This window comes from Euleptes europaea, chromosome 8 (genome assembly GCF_029931775.1).
Source record: "Euleptes europaea isolate rEulEur1 chromosome 8, rEulEur1.hap1, whole genome shotgun sequence".
Taxonomy (NCBI): domain Eukaryota; kingdom Metazoa; phylum Chordata; class Lepidosauria; order Squamata; family Sphaerodactylidae; genus Euleptes; species Euleptes europaea.
This window is the reverse complement of record NC_079319.1, coordinates 7,423,105-7,444,258: the sequence shown is the minus strand read 5'-3', so window position 1 is coordinate 7,444,258 and position 21,154 is coordinate 7,423,105. Positions and strand designations below refer to the sequence as shown.

The window sequence follows — 21,154 nt, the reverse complement described above, 5'->3', positions numbered from 1 at the left end:
CCCCTCCATTGTCGCCACTTCCCCCCCCAGCCCTCTTGTAGTACAGAGGGAATACGTTTCTCCATGGCCCGGGTGGGAAAGGGTTAACACAGTTTCTTGGGCAGTCCTAGCAGTTCCATAGCTAACGACTCTTCTGCAAGGGGGGGGGAAGGTTCCTTTTCTCGGCAAAACAAACTCACATCCGCCTTGAATTGATGCTATTCCTGTCCGTGGGAGGGGGCGGATCGCCAGTCTTAGATCCTTCTGAGCTGGAGATCTGCCAGGACCCATGAAGGGCCAGACCAAATGATTTTGCAGGCCTTAAATGGCTCCCGGGCCTGATGTTCCCCACCCATTTTAGATAATGCCTACGCTCTGATATACTCTCAGCAGCCGAATTCTAGGAAACCGTTATCTATCATGACAGCGTCTTATGAAGATGTACAGTTGAGATGTGTTCATGGGATAGAGATAAAGAAAATACACAACCGAGGTCTCATGTAATGGAAAAGTGCAGAATATGCCTTTATTCTTCCAATTATTATTTCAGCGTTCCCTTAGGCTCACCTGGTTGAGCTCATAGCAAGAAATATCAACTATCACGTCAGTAACTTGGTTATAATCACACCCCCTCATGTGGCTCTCAAAGATCTGGAATATGCTCACTTGCAACCGCTCTATGAAAGAAGAAGAATGCAATTTCTAGCAGAGCAGTGTGGTGTAATGGTTAAGAGCAGTGGACTCTGATCTGGAGAACCAGGTTTGATTCCCCACTCCTCCACATGAGCAGTAGATGCTAATCTGGTGAACTGGATTTGTTTCCCCACTCCTACACATGAAGCCAGCTGGGTGACCTTGGGCTAGTCACAGGTCTCTTTGAGCTCTCTCAGCCCCACCTACCTCACAGGGTGTCTGTTGTGGGGAGGGGAAGGCAATTGTAAGCCAATCTGATTCTTCCTTAAGTTGTAGAGAAAGTCGGCATATAAAAACAGACTCTTCCTCTTATTCTTCTTCCTAGCATACTAGCTACACAGAGAATCACAACCTGGTGGTCCACGGATGTAGTTTTTGCTATGGAATTAAAGCGATTTATTTCGCTTCTAATTTTTTTCCCTATTTCTTATTTCTATCTCTTTTTTTTTTCCTTCACAAAAGCAAATGTGTAACACTAAACAGGCACTGTAGTGATACCCTCTTACATGGTACCCTTTAGCCACATATTGTCAACATGCGAGACTGGAGCTCCATGGCAATAATCATTTTAATAATAATAATCAATTCATCAATCAATAATCAGTATAATAATCATTATGCAAGGGCTTGCTTCCCAATGAACCTGCCAAAACCAGCTTTCCTTCCATTTCTTTGCGAAAACAAAGCAAACCCCTAGAGAAACCTATTTCATAAGAGATACATTCAAGGACTATAAAGTTGTTTCCTCCTTTCGTAGTGAAGCTCTAACCTCTTTCATCACATTTAATCTTTTAAAGTAAATCCTACCATGGTTTAAAGTTTTACCTCAGACTGAACACAGACATGACTATTTAAAACAAACAATGATATCCTCAGCTATTCTGAAGACAAGGGCAACCGATCACCTGTGTGGACATTTGATCAAAATCTAAAATGGAAGGAGAGACTCTCAAGACAGGATATAGTTTCTCAGTTAATCCAGGATGGCTTTAAAATCTTCACAGAGCAATGGTTCCGTCACCTTCTGTAGCAGCTGCATGGTAGCTTCTGGAATTTTCCGGAGCAACCATCTTTTATCTATAAAGGTGGAGCAAGCAGTCAGCCAATGTTCAGACAAACAAGTGTTAAGAATATACATGGCAAGGCTTCAGAGACAAAAAAGAGCAGAACAAACAAAAGAGCCTTCTCCTCTTTAGGGTATGTTTAGCCTGAAGAGGAGAAGGCTGAGAGGGGATATGATAACCATCTTCAAGTACTTGAAGGGCTGTCACATAGAGGAGGGTGCCGAGTTGTTTTCTGTTGCCCCAGAAGGTCGGACCAGAACCAACGGGTTGAAATTAAATCAAAAGAGTTGCTGTCTCGACATTAGGAAGAATTTTCTAACAGTTAGAGTGGTTTCTCAGTGGAATAGGATTCCTCAGGAGGTGGTGAGCGCTCCTTCTCTGGAGGTTTTTAAGAAGAGTTTGGATAGCCATCTGTCAGCTATGCTGATTCTGTGACCTTAGGCAGATCATGTGAGGGAAGGCATTTTGGCCGTCTTCTGGGCGTGAAGTAGGGGTCACTGGGGTGTGGGGGAGAGGCAGTTGTGGATTTCCTGCATTGTGCAGGGAGTTGGACTAGATGACCCTGGTGGTCCCTTCCAACTGTATGATAGGGGCGGTGTGGGCCCCTGCGCCGACGGAGACCTTAGTCGGCCTCCTATGGGCTTTCAGCCCAGTTCTCAGGAATGGGCCCTTAGTGTTATTCTTCTAGTATTTAATTATTGCCCCTATAAATTTTGCCACAGAGAGAGTAGCCGCGTCACCTGCGCCCTCGTACTGCCAGATGCCTCGCTGGACCTTTCGATATTTTTAAATAATGGAGTAATTAAATGGGCCATCAGCTCTATTCTCTGACATGCTGGATTTTATTTTCGTTATCTGCTACCGATGGTTTTCTTGCTCCCTTGAATTTTCAATGCTTTTGGGTGGTACCAACTGAAAATGACTACTTTAGACCACTTTTGAATCAGTTTGGATTTTTAAAGTATGGGCCTGTTGTAGTTTACCGTGTTTGAATTATTTATTTGCAATACCCGTGGGAAGCCGGCAAGAGAGCATTTTTTGATATGGAATGTGTGTGTGTTAAGTGCCGTCAAGTCGCTTCTGACTCATGGCAACCCTATGAATCAATGTCCTCCAAAACGTCCTAACTTTGACAGGCTTGCTCGGGTCTTGCAAATTGAGGGCTGTGGCTTCCTTTATTGAGTCAATCCAACTCTTGTTGGGTCTTCCTCTTTTCCTGCTGCCCTCAACTTTTCCTAGCATGGAATAGATGCTTAAAATTGAGATACAGCACTCATCTAGGATCGGTAGGAGTCACAATATTAGATCTCCACACCACACATCAGATATCCTGTTTCTCTGTGGGCTCATGGCCAGGGAGGGGGGGGAGGGGAGAAGAGTATACACAGAAGACTGAAGTTACAGTTCAGAAAACCTTACCAAGTTTGAGCGGTATTAGAAGACATTTGTAAATCACTCTGTGATGTGCCAGTTTGGCACTGAAGGCATGATAACAGAGCCACTGTGCAGCTTCGAAAGTCAGCAGCGCTGATGGATCGGTCGCGGAAGAAAAAATCCCTATGATGAAAGAAACAGACATGAAAGTGTGACTGGCCCAACGTCACCCAGCTGGCTCCATGGGTAGGAGTGGGGGAAACCAACCCAGTCCACCAGATTAGTGTCCTCCGCTCTTGTGGAGGAGTGGAGAATCAAACCCGGTTCTCCAGGTCAGAGTCCTCTGCTCCAAACTACCGCTCTTAACCACTACACCACGCTGGCTCTCTGCAGAGGAAGAGCAAGATTCAGTCAGTCAGCCAGTGCAAAGTAGTGGTTAGAGTATCAGACTAGGACCTGGAAGACCCAGGTTCGAATCCCCACTTGGCTATGGGAGCTTGCTGGATTACCTTGGGCCAGTTAGACCCTCTCAGCTTAACCTACCTCACAGGGTTGCTGTGAGGATCAAATGCAAGAGAGGAGAACGATGTAAGCTGCTCTGGGGTCTTTCAGTGGGGAGACAGGCAAAATACAAGTGAAGGAAATAAAAGTCTTATCCTTCTTTTCTTAGATGGATTTGGTTGGGGAAGAGGAAATATATGGAATGAGTACTGATCCATTAACAGCTGCTGAAATGGAGACAACTAACTCCTGGAGTTCAAAAACTGAACTGACTGTAGTTTATAAGAAATGTGAGAAATGGCCAAATTAATGAAACCAACACATTTGGTTAGCATTACAAAAGAATGTCAGAAAATTGGGGGAAATCACGTTTTTACTATAATGATAATTTTGAAAGACTAGACAACCTATTATAGGGAGCCCCATGGCGCAGAGTGATAAATTGCAGTACTGAAGTCCAAGCTCTGCTCACAACCTGAGTTCGATCCCGACGGAAGTCGGTTTCAGGTAGCCGGCTCAAGGTTGACTCAGCCTTCCATCCTTCCGAGGTCGGTAAAATGAGTGCCCAGCTTTCTGGGGGTAAAGGGAAGATGACTGGGGAAGGCAATGGCAAACCACCCCGTTAACACAGTCTGCCTAGTAAACGTGGGGATGCAACGTCACCCCATGGGTCAGTAATGACCCGGTGCTAGTGCAGGGGACTACCTTTACCTAGACAATGTACACATTCTGCTTGCACAAGGAATCCATTCTGGGAGGGAAATACTTGGATCAAAACCATATGCACTTGCCTACAATTCTTAACACACCTGCTTCTGCGTATATATATATATATATATATATATATAGTCAGGATTACACTGTTAGTAGGGGAGAATTCTTTACTGAAATGAATGCTGGTATCGGTGAGTAAACATGGGCAGGATTTAGCTGTCAGTGTGCCATGTGCTGTCTTGATACCTAAAAAGGTCATGTTCCCCAAAGGACCTATTACAAATCTGAGAATGCCCTCCGACAGTATACATACTGCACATACTTCTAGAAGTTTCTTTTCTTGCAGAGATGCAGTGTGGTAATATGGAATTCAATTCTCCGTGGAATGAGAAAACAGATCAGAAAAACGCTACTGCCCCAATCACACCCCCAGAAGGGGATTCCGGACTATACTTTCAAGACATTTTTCACACCAACCTGCATTTTTGGCTTTCAAAATGGAGAAGCAGCATGATGTGGAATCAGCGATGAGCCTCAAGAAGAAACCGGGGTTATTTTTAACTGGCTGGTTAAAGGGTAGCTGGACAACACATGCATGAAACCTGAAATTGGAAACAAGAAGAATAAAATCCAATATTATAGGGAGGCAATCTTAAACCCCATGATTAGAAGGAAGTAAATCCCACTGAACTTGGTGGAATTTTGTTGACAAATCCTACAGGCAGTTAAACCACGCAGCTCCTCTGAACAAGAAGAAGAGTTGGTTTTTATACCCCACTTTTTTTCTACCTTTAAGGAGTTTCAAAGAGGCTTACGATCTCCTTTCCTTCCTCCCCCCACAACAGACACCTTGTGAGGTAGGTGGGGCTGAGAGTTTGGAGAGAACCGTGACTAGCCCAAGGTTACCCAGCTGGCTTCACATTGAGGAGTGGGGAAACCAGCCCGGTTCACCAGATTAGAGTCCACCGTTCATGTGGAGGAGTGGGGAATCAGACCCAGTTCTCCAGATTAGAGTCCACAGCTCCTAACCACACCACCACGCTGGCTCTCGGCGTGGTGTAGTGATTTCTCACTTCCACCTTTACATGGCATCTCTAGCTGTATTCAGACAACATGTTAAGCTGACACTGTGTGTCTTGTCACTAGTCCTGAGAAGGTGCCCATTCCCTCTTGGAATGAAGAGTGCAATGAAGGAATCCTGGTTTAAAACAGCTTCCAGAATATGCCGATGCTTAAAGCAGCTTCCAGAATATGCCGATGCTTAAAGCAGCTTCCAGAATATGCCGATGCCTGGTTGAACCAGTTGTACAGTACCATCCTTATGTCTCTCTCTCTTTCTTTCAGAGATCATCATGACACATGTCAAGAAGGCAAGGGCTGGGATATGAAACATCCCAATTCTCCGATCCACAGCACCTTGTAGTGGCACTTTGTCGTTCTGAAGCTTCGGAAGCTGCTGCATAGAAGATGTACCTGTAGGCTTGCAGCAGAAATATCTTGTAAAGGTTGATACAGACCGTCCTAAGACTGTTGATCTAAGATTTAAAAAACAACAACAATTAAAGGTCACATATTTGTCTCCGACTAAAATAAATGGGCAAAAAAACCCAATTATACTGAAGAGGTTTTTTTGGGGGAGGGGGCCTTTTTTGCCGTTAAATTATAGCTGACTTATAGTGACCTTGTAAGGTTTTCAAGGCAAGAGACATTCAGAGGTGATTTGCCATTGCCTGCCTCAACGTCATGACCCTGGTATTCCTTGGAGGTCTCTCATCCAAATAATAGTCAGGGTCAGGGCTGAGAGTGTGTGACTGGCCCAAGGTCACCCAGCAAGCTTCTATGGTGTGCATGGGGATTTGAACCTCAGGTTTCCCAAAGCCTAGTCTGACACCTTAACCACTACACCATGCTGGAGCAACCATACACACACACAAGGTGAGACATGGAAGCCATGTTCTAGTATATAAGGAAAAAATAACTTTACAGGAAGCTTCATTATACTAGAAGGGCTTTTATATATTTTTCTACTGTGCCTTATGACACTATTATATTATTAAGATGTGTACTAGAGTACAATTCTATGTCTGACCACTGAGGAAGGCCTATTTTAGGCCAAAACGCGTTTGGTCCTTATTGGGTCCTACTTTGGTCATTGTAAGACTTTACATCAAATGCGTATGAGTTTGTATGTATTTACTGACTGTGAAAGACTTGCCTATATTATAGGCCTTATGTTTTTAACTTTACTGTGCACCTTATTAAAATTTATATGTTTGTAATTTTAGCATTTTCTAGCTCAACCTCTTCGGTTTGGATTCAGCATTTTGGTTGAGTTTAATTTGGTTCCCACCCCCCGCTTTTTGGTTGGGGTGAATGCCACCCCCAAACGGGTGCCATAGGAGGCAAAGCCAAAACACAACACCTCCTTCCTCACTTTGCAAAAGAATCACAGAATAATTTTTTTTTAAATTTTTTATTGATTTTTACAATACAAAAAAAAAGAAAAAAGAAAAAAAAAAGAAAAGAGAAAAAAAAAAGAAACAAACATACAATCAAACAAAATACATATATATAAATCTAAATGGGTATTCACATAACATATTGAATACATTTCATTTTTTAATACACTCATCAAAGAAATACCCTATTCCCCCCACCCACCAAAAGTGACCCATCACCATGACTTCCGTAGAAGTATCCGGTAGCTTTGTTTATTAATTATCTAAATTCTAATATTGCTTAAAAAATAATTTTCTATAACTCACTAAATAACAGAGTAAAATCCATTTTTGCCAACTTATCCCAATATGAGGTGGCCTTAGACCATGTTAACTTAAATTCTTTCAAATCATTTCCGTGCAAAATTTCCGTTAATCTGGCCATCCTCATATATAACCACAATTTCTCTCTCCATTCTATAATTGAGGGTTTACTTGTTTGTTTCCAAACTCTAGCTATCACAATCCTTGCAGCAGCAAAACTATATTGACAAATAATCCTATCCCGATTATGAATATCATTTGTGGGTATTCCCAATAGACAAAATAGTGGTTTTCTTTTCACTTTACTATTAATCAAATTATTTGTTTCTTTCACTATTTTTTTCCAAAATTTTTTAATTTTTTTACAAGTCCACCAGACATGCATATAAGATCCTCTTTCTTTTCCACATTTCCAACAAATACCTTTATCTTGATTATTCATTTTAGATATCATAATTGGCGTTATATGCCATCTATAGAACATTTTATAGAGATTTTCTCTAATTTCATTAGTTATTGTGAATTTAAACTCTCTTTTCCATAAATTTTCCCATTTATCCAAATCTATATTGAATCCTAAATCCTGCATCCATTTAATCATGACTGGTTTAATTCTTTCTTGTTCTAAATTAATTGTTATCAATAATTTATACATCCTACCAATCAATCCTTTATTTCCTTTATCTAATATTTTTTCTAACTCGGATTTATTTTTACTAAATCCAAGTTGACTATCTTTATTGAAAATATCTTGTAATTTATAATATAAAAACCAGTCTTTTATATTTAATTCTTCCCTACTTTTTAAGACCCATTTACTCTCCTTCCATTCAATAATACCCCTATACATCTCTATATCTAAATTTAACTGTGTTCCCCTCTTCATATAAGCTTCTATTGGGTTAATCCACCCCGGAGTTGTTTTTTCTAAAATCTTCTTATATTTTATCCATATTTGGAATAACCCAGCTCTAATAATATGGATTTTAAAATCCCTATTTATTTTTTCCTTTTCATACCACAAATATGCATGCCAACCATATCGAAGGTTATACCCTTCTAACTCTAATAATCGATAATTTTCTAATTTAATCCAAGTTCTTAACCAGAGAAAACAAGAAGCCTCATAATATTGTTGCAAATCAGGCAAACCTAGTCCTCCTGTTTCTCTTAATTGAATCAAATTTTTATATGCTATTCTATGTTTTCCTTTTCCCCACAGAAATTTTTGGATATCCTTCTTCCAAATTTTAAAAACTTTGAACCCCTTAATAATCGGTAAATTTTGAAATAAGAAAAGCATCCTGGGTAATATCATCATTTTAATTACCGATATTCTACCCCACAATGATAAAGGTATTTTTTCCCAATTTGTCAGATCGATATTTATTTGTTGCCATGTTTTTTCGTAATTATTTTTAAATAGGTTAAAATTATTAGAAGTTAACCATATTCCCAAATATTTTATTTTATGTTCTATACCAAACCCTGTTGCTCTCACTAGTTCTTGCTGCTGCAAGGGTGTGAGATTTTTAACCAATATTTTAGTTTTATTTTTATTTATTTTAAAGCCTGCAAGTTTTCCGTAAACCTCAATCATTTTGCTCCATTCGACTATCTGAGTAATAGGATCAGTTAAAAAACACACTAAATCATCTGCATATGCCTTAACTTTATAATGATTTCTCCCTATTTTATAACCTACAATCTCTACATTCATTCTAATTTTTCTCATCAATACCTCTAATATTATAATAAACAACAATGGTGAAAGAGGGCACCCTTGTCTGGTGCCCTTTTGTATTTCGAATTGTGATGATAATTCTCCATTAATTACTAGCTTAGCAGTTTGACAAGTGTAAATATTTCTAATAACCTTTTGAAAATTATCACCAAAACCCATATATTCTAACACTTTCCTCATAAAATTCCAATTTACATTGTCAAACGCTTTTTCTGCATCTAAGAATATCATTGCAAAAGGTGTATTATCAAATTCTGCATATTCTAATAAATCTAACACAACTCTTACATTTTGGTTAATTAACCTCCCCGGAAGGAATCCTGCTTGATCTTCATGTATAATAGCATTAAGAATTTTCTTCAGTCTGGTCGCTAAAATCATTACAAACATTTTATAATCATTATTTAATAATGATATTGGCCTGTAATTTTTAACTTCTAGTAAATCAGCATTTGGTTTAGGTATTAAAACTATATTTGCTTTCTTCCAGGTATTTGGAATGGGTCCTCCCTGTATACAGTTATTCATCACTCTCAATAAATTTGGTGAAAGTTGATCCATAAAAGTTTTGTAATAAAGATTTGTAAAACCATCTTCTCCTGGTGCTTTATTTAATTTACTTTTCTTTATTACTGAATTTAACTCCTCTAATGTTATTTCAGCATCTAACAATTCTTTATGTTCCTGTGAAATTTTATCCCATACAAATTGTGTTAGGTATTTTTCTATCTCTTTTTCTGAAACTATTCCCTGTGTGTAAAGATTGGAATAATAATCTATAAAAGTTTCTGTAATTTTTTGTTTATCTAATAAAATTTTTCCATCCTTCCTTATTTTCAATATTGGCTTTCTCCTCTCTTTATATTTAAGTTGCCATGCTAACATTTAGCCTGGTTTATTTGAATGTTCAAAAAATCTTTGCCTATTATATAGTATTTTTCTTTCTATATCAGTAGTTAATAAAATCTCATATTGTTGTTGCAAAGTTTTTATTTTATCAACCTGTTCTTGTTTTAATAATTTAGTTTGTGCTTTTCTTAATTGTATTTCTGCCTGTTTAATTTCCTCCAATATTTTTTTCTTTTTTGACTCTCTTTCTCTATACCACCTCGAGTTTTGTTGTATAAAAAAACCTCTTATCACTGCTTTTCCCGCATCCCAAACAACATCTTCAGATGTGCCTTTATTTATATTATCTTGAAAATAATGTTGTATTTCTGATTTTATTTTATCTGTAATTTTCTTATTTTTTAATAAATATTCATTAATATGCCAAGATTTATTTTTCTTAATTCCCACATTCATTTGGAACAACACTGCGTTATGATCTGAAAGAACCTTCGGTAAAATTTCAAGATCATCTAATTTACATATAATATCTTTAGATAGCCATATCATATCTATTCTAGAGTGAGAATTATGTCTTGAAGAGTAAAAGGTATATCCCTTTTTGTTACCTTTTTTCATTCTCCACGCATCAAACATTTCCCATTGTTCTGTTAGATGATCAAAGATACCAGGTATTTTACCTTCAGATTTCCCCCGTTTTTTTTTTGCTGATCTATCTAAACGAGGATCTGTTACTCCATTAAAATCACCCATCCATACCATATTTTCCGTGGCATATTCAGCCAATATTGGTATTAAATCCATATAAAATAATTTTTGGTTATCATTAGGTGCATATATACCAACTAATACTATTTTTTGGTAACCACATAGAACCTCTACCATCAAGATCCTTCCTTCCCTGTCTTTATACAACATCCTTGGTTCAAATATTGAAGGAATATACATAGCTATTCCATTGACCTTTTTCTTATCATTACATGAGGTAAACAGTTTACCTAATTTGTTTTGTTCTAACCTTAAAACCTCCCTTGTTAAAATATGTGTCTCCTGTAGACAAAAAATGTTAGCTTTTGATTTCTGTAGATAAAATATTTTTCTCCTCTTATTTGGAGAATTTAAACCGTTAACATTCCATGATAATATTTTCATTTTTTAATTAGTAACTCAGTTTCCCCCAAATATAATACCCCTCCTCCCCTCCTCCCCCAATGATGACCCCATCTCCTTCTCATAAATCCTCCGACCCAATTCAGTCTGTATCCTCTTCTTCCGTCAATGATTTTCCTCCTGATGCTTCTGCAGCCTTCTCATTCTCTGTAAGATTCTTTTCAACCAGTTCTTTAATTGGTTGTTGTGGTGGTTTACTTAATTCTCCTTCATATCTCCGAAAGAACTGATCAACTTTAGCCATGTCTGTAAGTTTGAACCTCTTTGATTTGAATATAAATGAGACACCTTGAGGGTATTCCCATCTATGTTGTATTCCGTTGTATCTCAGCCTTGCCACCAACTCTGCAAAATCCTTTCTTTTTCTCAGTAGTCTCCCTGGGATCTCCTTCATTAGTCTCACTGGTTGACCATCTATTGTTAGAGGATTATTGTAGTGTTTGTTTAGTATCAGGTCCCGGTGAGATCTAGAAAAAAGCTGTACCAAACAATCCCTTGGGACTTTGTTTCTGGCTGCATAAGCAGAATTGACTCTATAAGCTGTAATTATCATCCCTTCCACTATTGCTTCTTCTTCTTGCAAAAAGTCAGTCAAGAGCACTTTCAGATATTCTTTCAGATCAGAGCCTTCAGTCCGTTCTTTAAAACCGCGTATACGAATCCAGCTCTCCTTTATCCTCATTTCTAACATCGCCACATTATCTTCTTGCCGTTCTTCACGTTCCTGGCGAGCCTCCATTGTTAGTTCCATGGTGTCAACCTTTTTTCTGGTTTCTTTATTTTCTTTTGATTGCTTCTGTTGTTTTGCCTCCAGCTTATCTTGCTTCACAGTTAAAGCTGAAATAGAGTCCTGCAATGTTGAAATAGCTGCAGTGTTCTGATTAAGGCCTTGCTTCACATAATCCATATCCTGCTTCATTGACACAACTTCAGATTTTACTTCTGTCACTTCTTTTTTAACTTCAACTAATTCTGTTTTTACTGATGTCACTTCCTGAAGTGTTTTTGTTAACAGCTCTTGCAAGGAATTCAGCGTGGCATCAGCTTTCTTAGTCATTTTTGCCAAGGAGGTTGATCCAGTAATTGGAGAAGAGTCTGGAGAGATAGCTGGACTAGTAACAGATGGCCTTCTTTTTGGTTGTATAGATAGTTGAGTCTGAAGGGTCTTGGGGTCTTTAAAGACCCCAAGAATAATTTTTTTTAAAAAAAAGAGCCAGAGGAAGGAAAGAAAGGAGAAGGCGTAGGGGCAATGGAAAGAAGGAAAGGCTTAAGGGGGGGTGGGGGTGGAAACACACGCCTAGATGTTTACTAGCCCTCCTGATCCTCCAGTGGCTGCTGTCGCTTTCGCCATCCATGGGCTTTCATTTTCACGAGGGCAACCAATAACAAGCCCTGCCTCACAAAGGCCCCACCCACTTCCTGAAAAGGTTGGTGGGCTCCAGGGGAAGTACTGGCAGGTGCGGTGGCGCCCACAGGCCCCCTGTTGGGGGACCTCGCGTCACATGCTAGGATTTGGCTTCATATTGGAACTGCTTCCCTCGAAAAAGTTCCTCTCCAGACTCGCAGCTGGCATTGTGCGTGCCCTTACCTGTAAATCTAAAAACAAGGGGTGGCATTTCAGCTGCAGGACGGCAAGCAGTTTATTTCTCATGTTCACCCCGGCTCTGCTGCTACAGTTGAAGGAGAGGCTTGCCCCGATAGACGTACAGGCGTAACTGCAGGAGGTAGAGACGCAGAAGGAAGAACTTCAGCAACCCTCAATCCAAGCAATGATCTCATTAAGTACAGAAGAAGAAGAGTTGGTTTTAAATGCTGACTTTCTTTACCACTTAAGGAAGAATCAAACCGGCTTACAAGACTCTACCACTTAAGGAAAACTCAAACCTTCTCTTCCCCTCCCCACAACAGACACTCTGTGAGGTAGGTGGAGCTGAGAGAGTGTGACTAGCCCAAGGTCACCCAGCTGGCTTCGTGTGTAAGAGTGGGGAAACAAATCCAGTTCACCAGATTAGCATCTGCCGCTCATGTGGAGGAATCAAACCCAGTTCTCCAGATCAGAGTCCACTGCTCCAAACCACCACTCTTAACCACTACACCAAGCTGGCTCCCTAAAGCCACTCCTACTTTTCTTCAATACAATTAACTGGCTACAGTCAGTGGTAGAGCATCTGCTTGGTATGCAGAAGGTCCCAGGTTCAATCCCTGGCGTCTCCAGTTAAAGGGACTAGGCAGGTAGGTGATGTGAAAGACCCCTGCCTGAGACCCTGGAGAGCCGTTGCCGGTCTGAGTAGACAATACTGACTTTGATGGCCCAAGGGTCTGACTCTGTATAAGACAGCTTCATGTGTACTGCAAGAATAGCCTGGACTCTACCAAGTTTTCCTTGTCAACAGCGTTTTGGCAAATGTGGCTTTTGCTAGGAGAGTTCTGAAAACTGCATCAGACCAAATGCGATGCAATCACAAGTCCTTCACTGTGCGAAAAGCAGCAAGGTTTTGGCCTAATGTACGGTATTTAGAATATCTACTGTGTTACACCACCTTGTCTGTGTGTGTGTGTGTGTGTGGTCAAGTCACAGCTGAAGAAGAGTTGCAGGAGACCTGGTTTTTATACCCGTATAAAAGGAGTCCCACAGCGGCTTACAATCGCCTTCCCTTCCTCCTCCCCACAACAGGCACCTTGTGAGGAAGATGGGGCTGAGAGAGTTCGGACAGAACTGTGACTGGCCCTTGTGATTGATTTTCTCAGCCAGTATGAGGCAGAGAGAGACGTTTAACATGCTGCAGCCGTTCAGATTTGGTCTAATTTTAAAAATATTTTTGCTATCTGCTTAAAACTAATAAGTTAGAATGAGGTAGCGAGAGAGAGACGTGCTGCAATCTATGTTATGCCCTGGTCTCGACAATTTTAGAACTGCGTCTAATCTTGCTGCGTTTTCACCATCATCATTCCTTTATTGGCATAAAATCACAATACAAAAGGTTGCAAAAGGAATGGAAATATTAAAAAGTGCCCTTTACAATATGGTTAAAAGACAGTTACATCGAGTAATACTGTTAGTTGATACTGTCATCTAATTAATTGTTTGGCGGACTTTTAAAACAAAATATTGTCGAAGGCTTTCATGGTCAGAGTTCATCGGTTCTTGTAGGCTACCTGGGCTGTATGACCGTGGTCTTGGTATTTTCTTTCCTGACGTTTCGCCAGCAGCTGTGGCCGGCATCTTCAGAAGAATAACACTGAAGGAGAGACACTGTCCAAAGTAGAAATAATGTTGGCTAAAGTGACAGATTGTTCCTACTTACCTGGAGTAATCACAATACACTTCAAGGGTCTGGGTATTAATTAATAAGCCACACCACGGGAATATACTGTGAGCTGGTAACTGCTTGAATTCTGAGCAGCCTGGGATATCCTCATCCAGAGGAAAGTTCACCATGGTCTTAGCTGGATTTATTGTGAAGCCGTACTCAGGAATGCCCGCAGCCAGTGTCCTGAATTAAAGGCAACACCAAGGTAGAAATATTATTTACACAGGCAACAGGATACTTTTTTCTTCAGATGTGACTATCGTATGAAGAACCTGATCTTCCCCTCTCTCCCCAAATCTTACTTGGCTACCGCTCTGATTTCTGAGATTCTAGCAGACACGGCTTATGCACACAGCCAAGAAAATCTTTATTTTTATTTTAAATTTTTATTGTATAAAATAACAGGGATACAAAAGAAAAGCGGGGGAGGGGGGAAATATTAATATCAAACGTAGGTTTTATCTAAACATTAGAAAAAACAATTCTAATGCAAAACAGGCTGACGACATTACCATAATTTCATCACTTGGGCTGATTATATAAATGGCATAATCATTTTCTATAGCTAATGAATGCATTATCGAGACTAACAGGCTAAAAATAAAGCACTGATATCAGACCTAAGCACATCTCTGAATCAGTAACCCATTTAATGCCCAGGACATACCTCAGAAAGGTTTTGGCTCCTGCTAAGTGAGGTGTCACGAATAAAAAGTCATCCGTTAGACGCATCAGCACCCTGGAATGTAAAATCGATAAACCTTTCTTGGAGAACATTTTTCATTTTTCCATTAGTGCAAAGTTTATAGAATTCCCATCTTCCCATCTTGTCTCTGTGTGTTTTGCCATCAAGCCACAACACTGCTCGAACAAACTCATGAAATAGTACAGCCATCCTATGTATATGAAAGAACTCCCACTGGGATGGATCTTACGGGGATGTCCTTGGGGTGCTCGTCTTTTGGGGGAAAGAGCCCTTCCCCTGATGCTTGAAAGAGAGTTCGGCATCAGGAGAAGTGTCCTTCCACCAGAGGAAAAGTGCCCCCGATAGTGGAATGAATTTGCAAGATCCAACCCATCATAACCCAGTTCTCTCTCACACATGAGGAGGAATCAAATCTTCTCTCCACCCTTGGGTGGGATTATTTTCGGTGTTGAAGTCTTTAGAGGGGAAAGTTACACATGAACACATGAAGCTGCCTTATACTGAATCAGACCCTTGGTCCATCAAAGTCAGTATTGTCTACTCCAGACAAGCAGCAGCTCTCTGAGGTCTCAGGCTGAGGTCTTTCACATCACCTACTTGCCTGCTCCCTTTAACTGGAGATGCTGGGGACTGAACCTGGGACCTTCTGCATGCCAAGCAGATGCTCTACCACTGAACCACAGCCCCTCTGAAAGAATGGCTGCATTGGCCGGTTGCAGAAGATTAACGCCTACGAAGCCTTGAGACTGCATGAGTCCAGATTTCACCTCTAGGGATAGCTGGCTTCCTAAGAAAGAACTGTTCCCTTACCCGTCTTCCTGCACACCAGGCAGCAGCTTGTTCTCCATGTCTCCATAGCAGAGGTTGCAAAACAAAGTTGACAAAATGGAGCCCTGGGGGATGCCGCAGCACTGGACATAGTATCTGGAAAATATTCAGAAACAAAAATTCACCATCATAAAAATTTCAAAAGCCACCGAAGGACTACTGGGAACTTTGTTTTTTGCCCGGAATACAATGCATTAAAAAAGCATAAAGGGGATCTATCTAGTGAGAGCGCAGCAGGACCTGCCGATGCTAAGTGTCTCCCCCTTCCCCATTCTGCACCCTCCCAAATCATGGTGGACTCCTGGGAATGGTAATAAAATCCTGTGCCCCATCAAGCTGCAACCGACTCACGTAGGGTTGCCAACCTCCAGGTACTAGCTGGAGATCTCCTGCTATTACATCTGACCTCCAGCTGATAGAGATCAGTTCACCTGATGTGGGGGGGGGGGGATATTTCCTGCATTGTGCAAGGGGTTGGACTGGATTACCCTGGTGGTCCCTTCCAACTCTGATTCTATGACCTGGAGAAAATGGCCGTGTTGGCAATTGGACTCTATGGCATTGAAGTCCCTCCCCTCCCCAAACCCCACCCTCCTCAGGCTTCGCCCCAAAAACCTCCCGCTGGTGACAAAGAAGGACCTGGCAAACCTAGACTCACGGCAGCCCCAGTACCACAGGGTTTTCAAGGTAAGAGATGAAGAGGGGGAGGTTGCCACTGCCTCTCTGCATAGCAACTCTTGTCTTCCTTGGTGGTCTCCCATCCAAGCACTAACTGTAGCCGACTCTGTGTAGCTTCCAAGCTTGGGTTGGTCTGAGCTAGTTAAGCTGCTCTGGAAATGGTACAGGAGGAAAAAAGAGGTCTGTCGTAGAAGGGGAAAACAGGAGGAAGAGGAGGAAGAGGAGGAAGAAGAGGAAGAGTTGGTTTTTATAGGCCAACTTTCTCTACCACTTAAGGAAGAATCAAACTGGCTTACAATCACCTTCTCTCCCTGTCCCCACAACAGACACCCTGTGAGGTAGGTAGGGCTGAGAGAGCTCTAAGAGAGCTGTGACTAGCCCAAGGTCACCCTGCTGGCTTCATGGGGAGGAGTGGGGAATCAAACCCGGTTCTCCAGATTAGAGTCCACTGCTCCAAACCAGTGCGCTTAACCACTACCATGCTGGATCACACTGATTGCTTTTTCGGCTGCCAAAAACGTCTTCCGCCATAGGAAGACACAGTTAGGATCCATCCTGATGTTATCTCAGATCACAGCTCACAAAAATGAAGACTTGCTGCGTTCTCTTAGCCCGAGATATATTTTTCTGATTTTGAGATGCCTGGCTTCAAACAGAAATGATAAGCAAACCCTCTCAAATCCTGACAATTACATGAATTGCCATGCTTCATCAGACTGAGATTTATCTAGCCCAGTATTTTCTTCCCTTGTCTCTGGAAGCTCAAATCACAGTGTGAAGGAGATAGCGGTTCACATTTGCTCTCCGCATCCTGCAGCCAGGCAGAGGTTATGGAGCTTTGTAGACCAACGTCCTTAATACAAATTGCGGGAACAATAGAAAGATTCCTAGCACTTTGTACGGCTGAGCAACATTTCCATTAACTCAGTGGCATGCAGACTATAATCTCTCAGTGGAGTCCTCCACAGAAGCAACTGTGTCAAAGTAGAAGGTATCCAGCCCAATCACGTGCTTTCAGAAGCTTTTTGCTGGCACAACACGGTCGCTGGACCAGTTCTAGTGAATTATATGGCCATTCCTCATAGCTGTCAATCTACCGATGTGGGGACCTTCTGGAGACCACATTAAATCCACACACACCCGCGAAAATAAAATAAAATGGCAAACCACCTCTGAGCATCTCTTGCCATGAAAGCCCCACTAGGGGTTGCTATAAGTCAGATGTGACTTGACAGCAACAACACCCAAAGATAAACGCTTCCTCTGCACTGCTAACAAGCCGATAAAAGAGACAATTAGAAGAAGAAGAGTTGGTTTTTATATGACGACTTTCTCTACCACTTAAGGGAGACTCAAACTTGCTTACAATCACCTTCCCTTCCCCTCCCCACAACAGACACCCTGTGAGGTAGGTGGGGCTGAGAGAGCTGTGACTGGCCCAAGGTCACCCAGCTGGCTTCATGTGTAGGGGTGGGGAAACAAATCCAGTTCACCAGATTAGCCTCCGCCGCTCACATGGAGGAGCGGGGAATCAAACCCGGTTCTCCAGATCAGAGTCCACCGCTCTTAACCATGACACCACACCAGGAAACAAAACTAGTTAACCCTCCTGATTCCTTGACAAATCCACATGACACAGGAGCACAGAAATTCTTTACCTGTTCTCTATCTTCAGGATGCTGTTACGGATTAGCTGCTGGGAAAACTCCAACAAACTGGAACATCTTTCCTTCAGAGAAACACTCTAAATTAAAAAAAAAAAAGATATACGCTAGAAGGGATCATCTGTTACAGCTAAATCAAGAACATGCTAGCATTTCCCGTCTGTGGCAAAAAGAAGCATGATCCAAAAAACGCTTAGCTGGGCGGGGGGCAGAGCAGGGAGTAGCTCATAAACATCTACCTGTTCAACTATTACCGCATTCCGCAGCGGGGTGCTCTGTTGAAGATGACGAACAAACAGTCCCATGTCTGGCATATAGTCCTTCCCAGTTGATACCTGCAAATGCAATCTGGTTAAAGTACTGTAGACAGTTAAAGAGCTAGATTCGAGACTAGTAGCGTCATAAAGATCAACAAGATTTTTTTGGGGGGGGGTATAAGCTTCTGAGAGTCAAAGCCCTCTTTGTTAGAAACAAATCAGAATGAACACATGAAGCTGCCTTCTACTGAATCAGACCCTCAGGCCATCAAAGTCAGTATTGTCTACTCAGACCGGCAGCGGCTCTCCAGGGTCTCAGGCAGAGAGAGGACTTTCACATCACCTACTTGCCTAGCCCCTTTAACTGGAGATGCCAGGGATTGAACCTGGGACCTTCTGCATGCCAAGCAGATGCTCTACCACTGAGCCACAGTCCCTCCCCAAATGGATATCCCTGAGTCCTTACATCCCAATCAGAAGGAGGGGTATTACAAAGAAGAGAGTCAGGATGCAAAGGTACAACACACATTGTTATCAGCATGATTAGAGAATGGGAGAAATGCTGAGGGGCAGAAAATTAGCATCTGTAATGAGGTAAGAGAATATTATGTCCTTATTCAGCCCTGGGGGGTCCATTATTTTGAATTGGTGAATGAACTCAAGTTCTGCAATCTCATGTTGTAATCTCCCCTTGAAGCTTCAGGTGCCTCTAGGAAGGCAACAAACAAGACAACTGCAGCAGCATTATCCTGCCTGCGTTCCAAAGCACCTGATATAATGGGCATGCTCCTCTGATCCTGGAGAGAATAGGTATGCATCATGACTAGGATCCATTTTTACTAGTAGCCATGAATACGATAGCCATCTTCATGTACTCGAAGGGCTGTCATATAGATGGTGTGGAGTTGTTTTCTGTTGCCCCAGAAGGTCAAACCAGCGGGCAGAAATTAAATCAAAAGAGTTTCCGGCTAAACATTAGGAAGAACTTCCTGACAATCAGAGCGGTTCCTCAGTGGAACAGGCTTCCTCGGGAGGTGGTGGGCTCTCCTTCGTTGGAGGTTTTTATGCAGAGGCTACATGGCCATCTGACAGCAATGCTGATTCTGAGAACTTAGGCAGATCATGAGAGGGAGGGCAGGAAGGGCTGTGTCAGTGCTTGACTCTCATTTCCCTTTCTTACATGCCCAGGGTAATGCTAATCGCCACTCTGGGATCAGGAAGCAGTTTTCTTCCAGGCCAGATTGGCGAGGGATCCGGGAGAGCTTTTTTGCCATCTTCCAGGCATGGAGTACGGGGTCACTGGGGGTGTGGGAGGAAGGTAGTTGTGAATTTCCAGCATTGTGCAGGGGGTTGGACTAGATGACCCTGGAGGTACCTTCCAACTATATGTTTCTAGGATAGTTTCCATGAAAGATGATCTAACAAGGGCATACTTTGAATACATAACTTATTAGTCTTCGGCTTTGTTTTGAAAACAACAGAAAAGAGCACTGACAACATGGAAGAGAGAGTAGAGCCGGCCGTACGTGTCTCCGATAGTATTTTCTGATCTGCCCATTCCTCGTCCTTATGATCACGGCATAACGTCGAATACAGTAGCTGGTCTTGTTGTGGGGACCAAGGATCTGTGAGATCACTTCCACAAGCTTATTATGGGGAATTGTCTCGTAAGCCCTACTGACATCAGCCTGGAAGACAGGGAGGAAACAAGAATTTCTTTTTACGGGCATCTGACAAAGGAGGAGGAGGAGAGTTGGTTTTTTATATGCTTATTTACTCTACCTTTTAAGGAAAATCAATCTGGATTACAATCTCCTTCCCTTCCTCTCTCCATAACAGACACCTTGTGAGAGAGGTGGGGCTGAGAGAGTTTGGAGAGAACTGAGAGAAGCCCAAGGTCATCCAGCAGGCTTCATGTGGAGGAGTGGGGAATCAAACCCGGTTCACCAGATTAGAGTCTGCCACGCCAAACCACTGCTCTTAACCACTACACCATGCTAGCCGTTAGGGTGACACAACAGACAAAGGTGTCAGTGGGTGCTAGGTTAGAGTGCAAAGAGGGGAGACCCAGTTTCAAACCTTGGGCCAGTCCTTCCCTCAGCTTAATTTATGTCCCCCATAGGTTTTTGTAAGAATAAAATTTGGGGAGAGGACACCCATTTCAACTGCCTATTTATTTATTTATTTATTTATTATTTTTACCCCGCCCTTCCTAACCCAACTCAGGCTCCGGGCAGCTAACCACAATAAAATATACAGTTAAATAAACACCCGATACAAATGTACAGGCTAACAAAATCCTTGCCAACCACTCAAAATGCAAGACAGCACCACATAAAACTAAGACTAACAATACTGATGAGGAGAACTGTCAGGGAGGTGGATTAGGGTTGTCATGTCCCTCTTGGGAACCGGCAGGAGATTTTGGGGACGGAGCCTGAGGAGGGTGGGGTTTGGGGAGGGGAGGGACTTCAATGCCATAGAGTCCAATTGCCAAAGCAGCCACTTTCTCCTGGTGAACTGATCTCTATCGGCTGAAGATCAGTTGTAATAGCAGGAGATCTCCAGCTGGTACCTGGAGGTTGGCCACCCTAAGGTGGATGGAGAAAAGGGAAAGGGAGAAGGGAAGAAAAGAAGGAAGGGAAAACAAGGGGAAATGAAGGGGAGGAGAAGGGCCAGGGGCAGAGAGGTCAGCTAGAGTGAAATGGGTCATTCAAACAATCATTTATTTTATGGTCATTTGACCAAAAAAAGAACAGATCTAATCAGAAGTAACAGAAATTTACAATAAAAACAGTCAATCAGTCAAAGAATGCACAAAGTAAGATATATCAATAAAACCCTGTAACTAAAGAGGCAA

General features: G+C 41.9%; 1 protein-coding gene across 1 annotated transcript in view; it reads right to left on the bottom strand.

Moving 5' to 3' along the window:
• Positions 1-4,802: 4,802 nt before the first annotated feature.
• TERT (telomerase reverse transcriptase) overlaps positions 4,803-21,154 on the bottom strand; it is a 29,566-nt gene continuing 13,214 nt past the window's right edge. Inside the window, exons 7-14 of the mRNA XM_056854044.1 lie at positions 19,821-19,982; positions 18,277-18,372; positions 18,032-18,117; positions 15,678-15,791; positions 14,829-14,900; positions 14,156-14,344; positions 5,799-5,860; positions 4,803-4,927 (exon numbers count right to left, since the gene is read on the bottom strand). Of these exons, the coding sequence (XP_056710022.1) occupies positions 4,860-4,927; positions 5,799-5,860; positions 14,156-14,344; positions 14,829-14,900; positions 15,678-15,791; positions 18,032-18,117; positions 18,277-18,372; positions 19,821-19,982 (849 nt within the window). The 3' untranslated portion in view covers positions 4,803-4,859. The remainder of the gene's footprint in view (positions 4,928-5,798; positions 5,861-14,155; positions 14,345-14,828; positions 14,901-15,677; positions 15,792-18,031; positions 18,118-18,276; positions 18,373-19,820; positions 19,983-21,154) is intronic.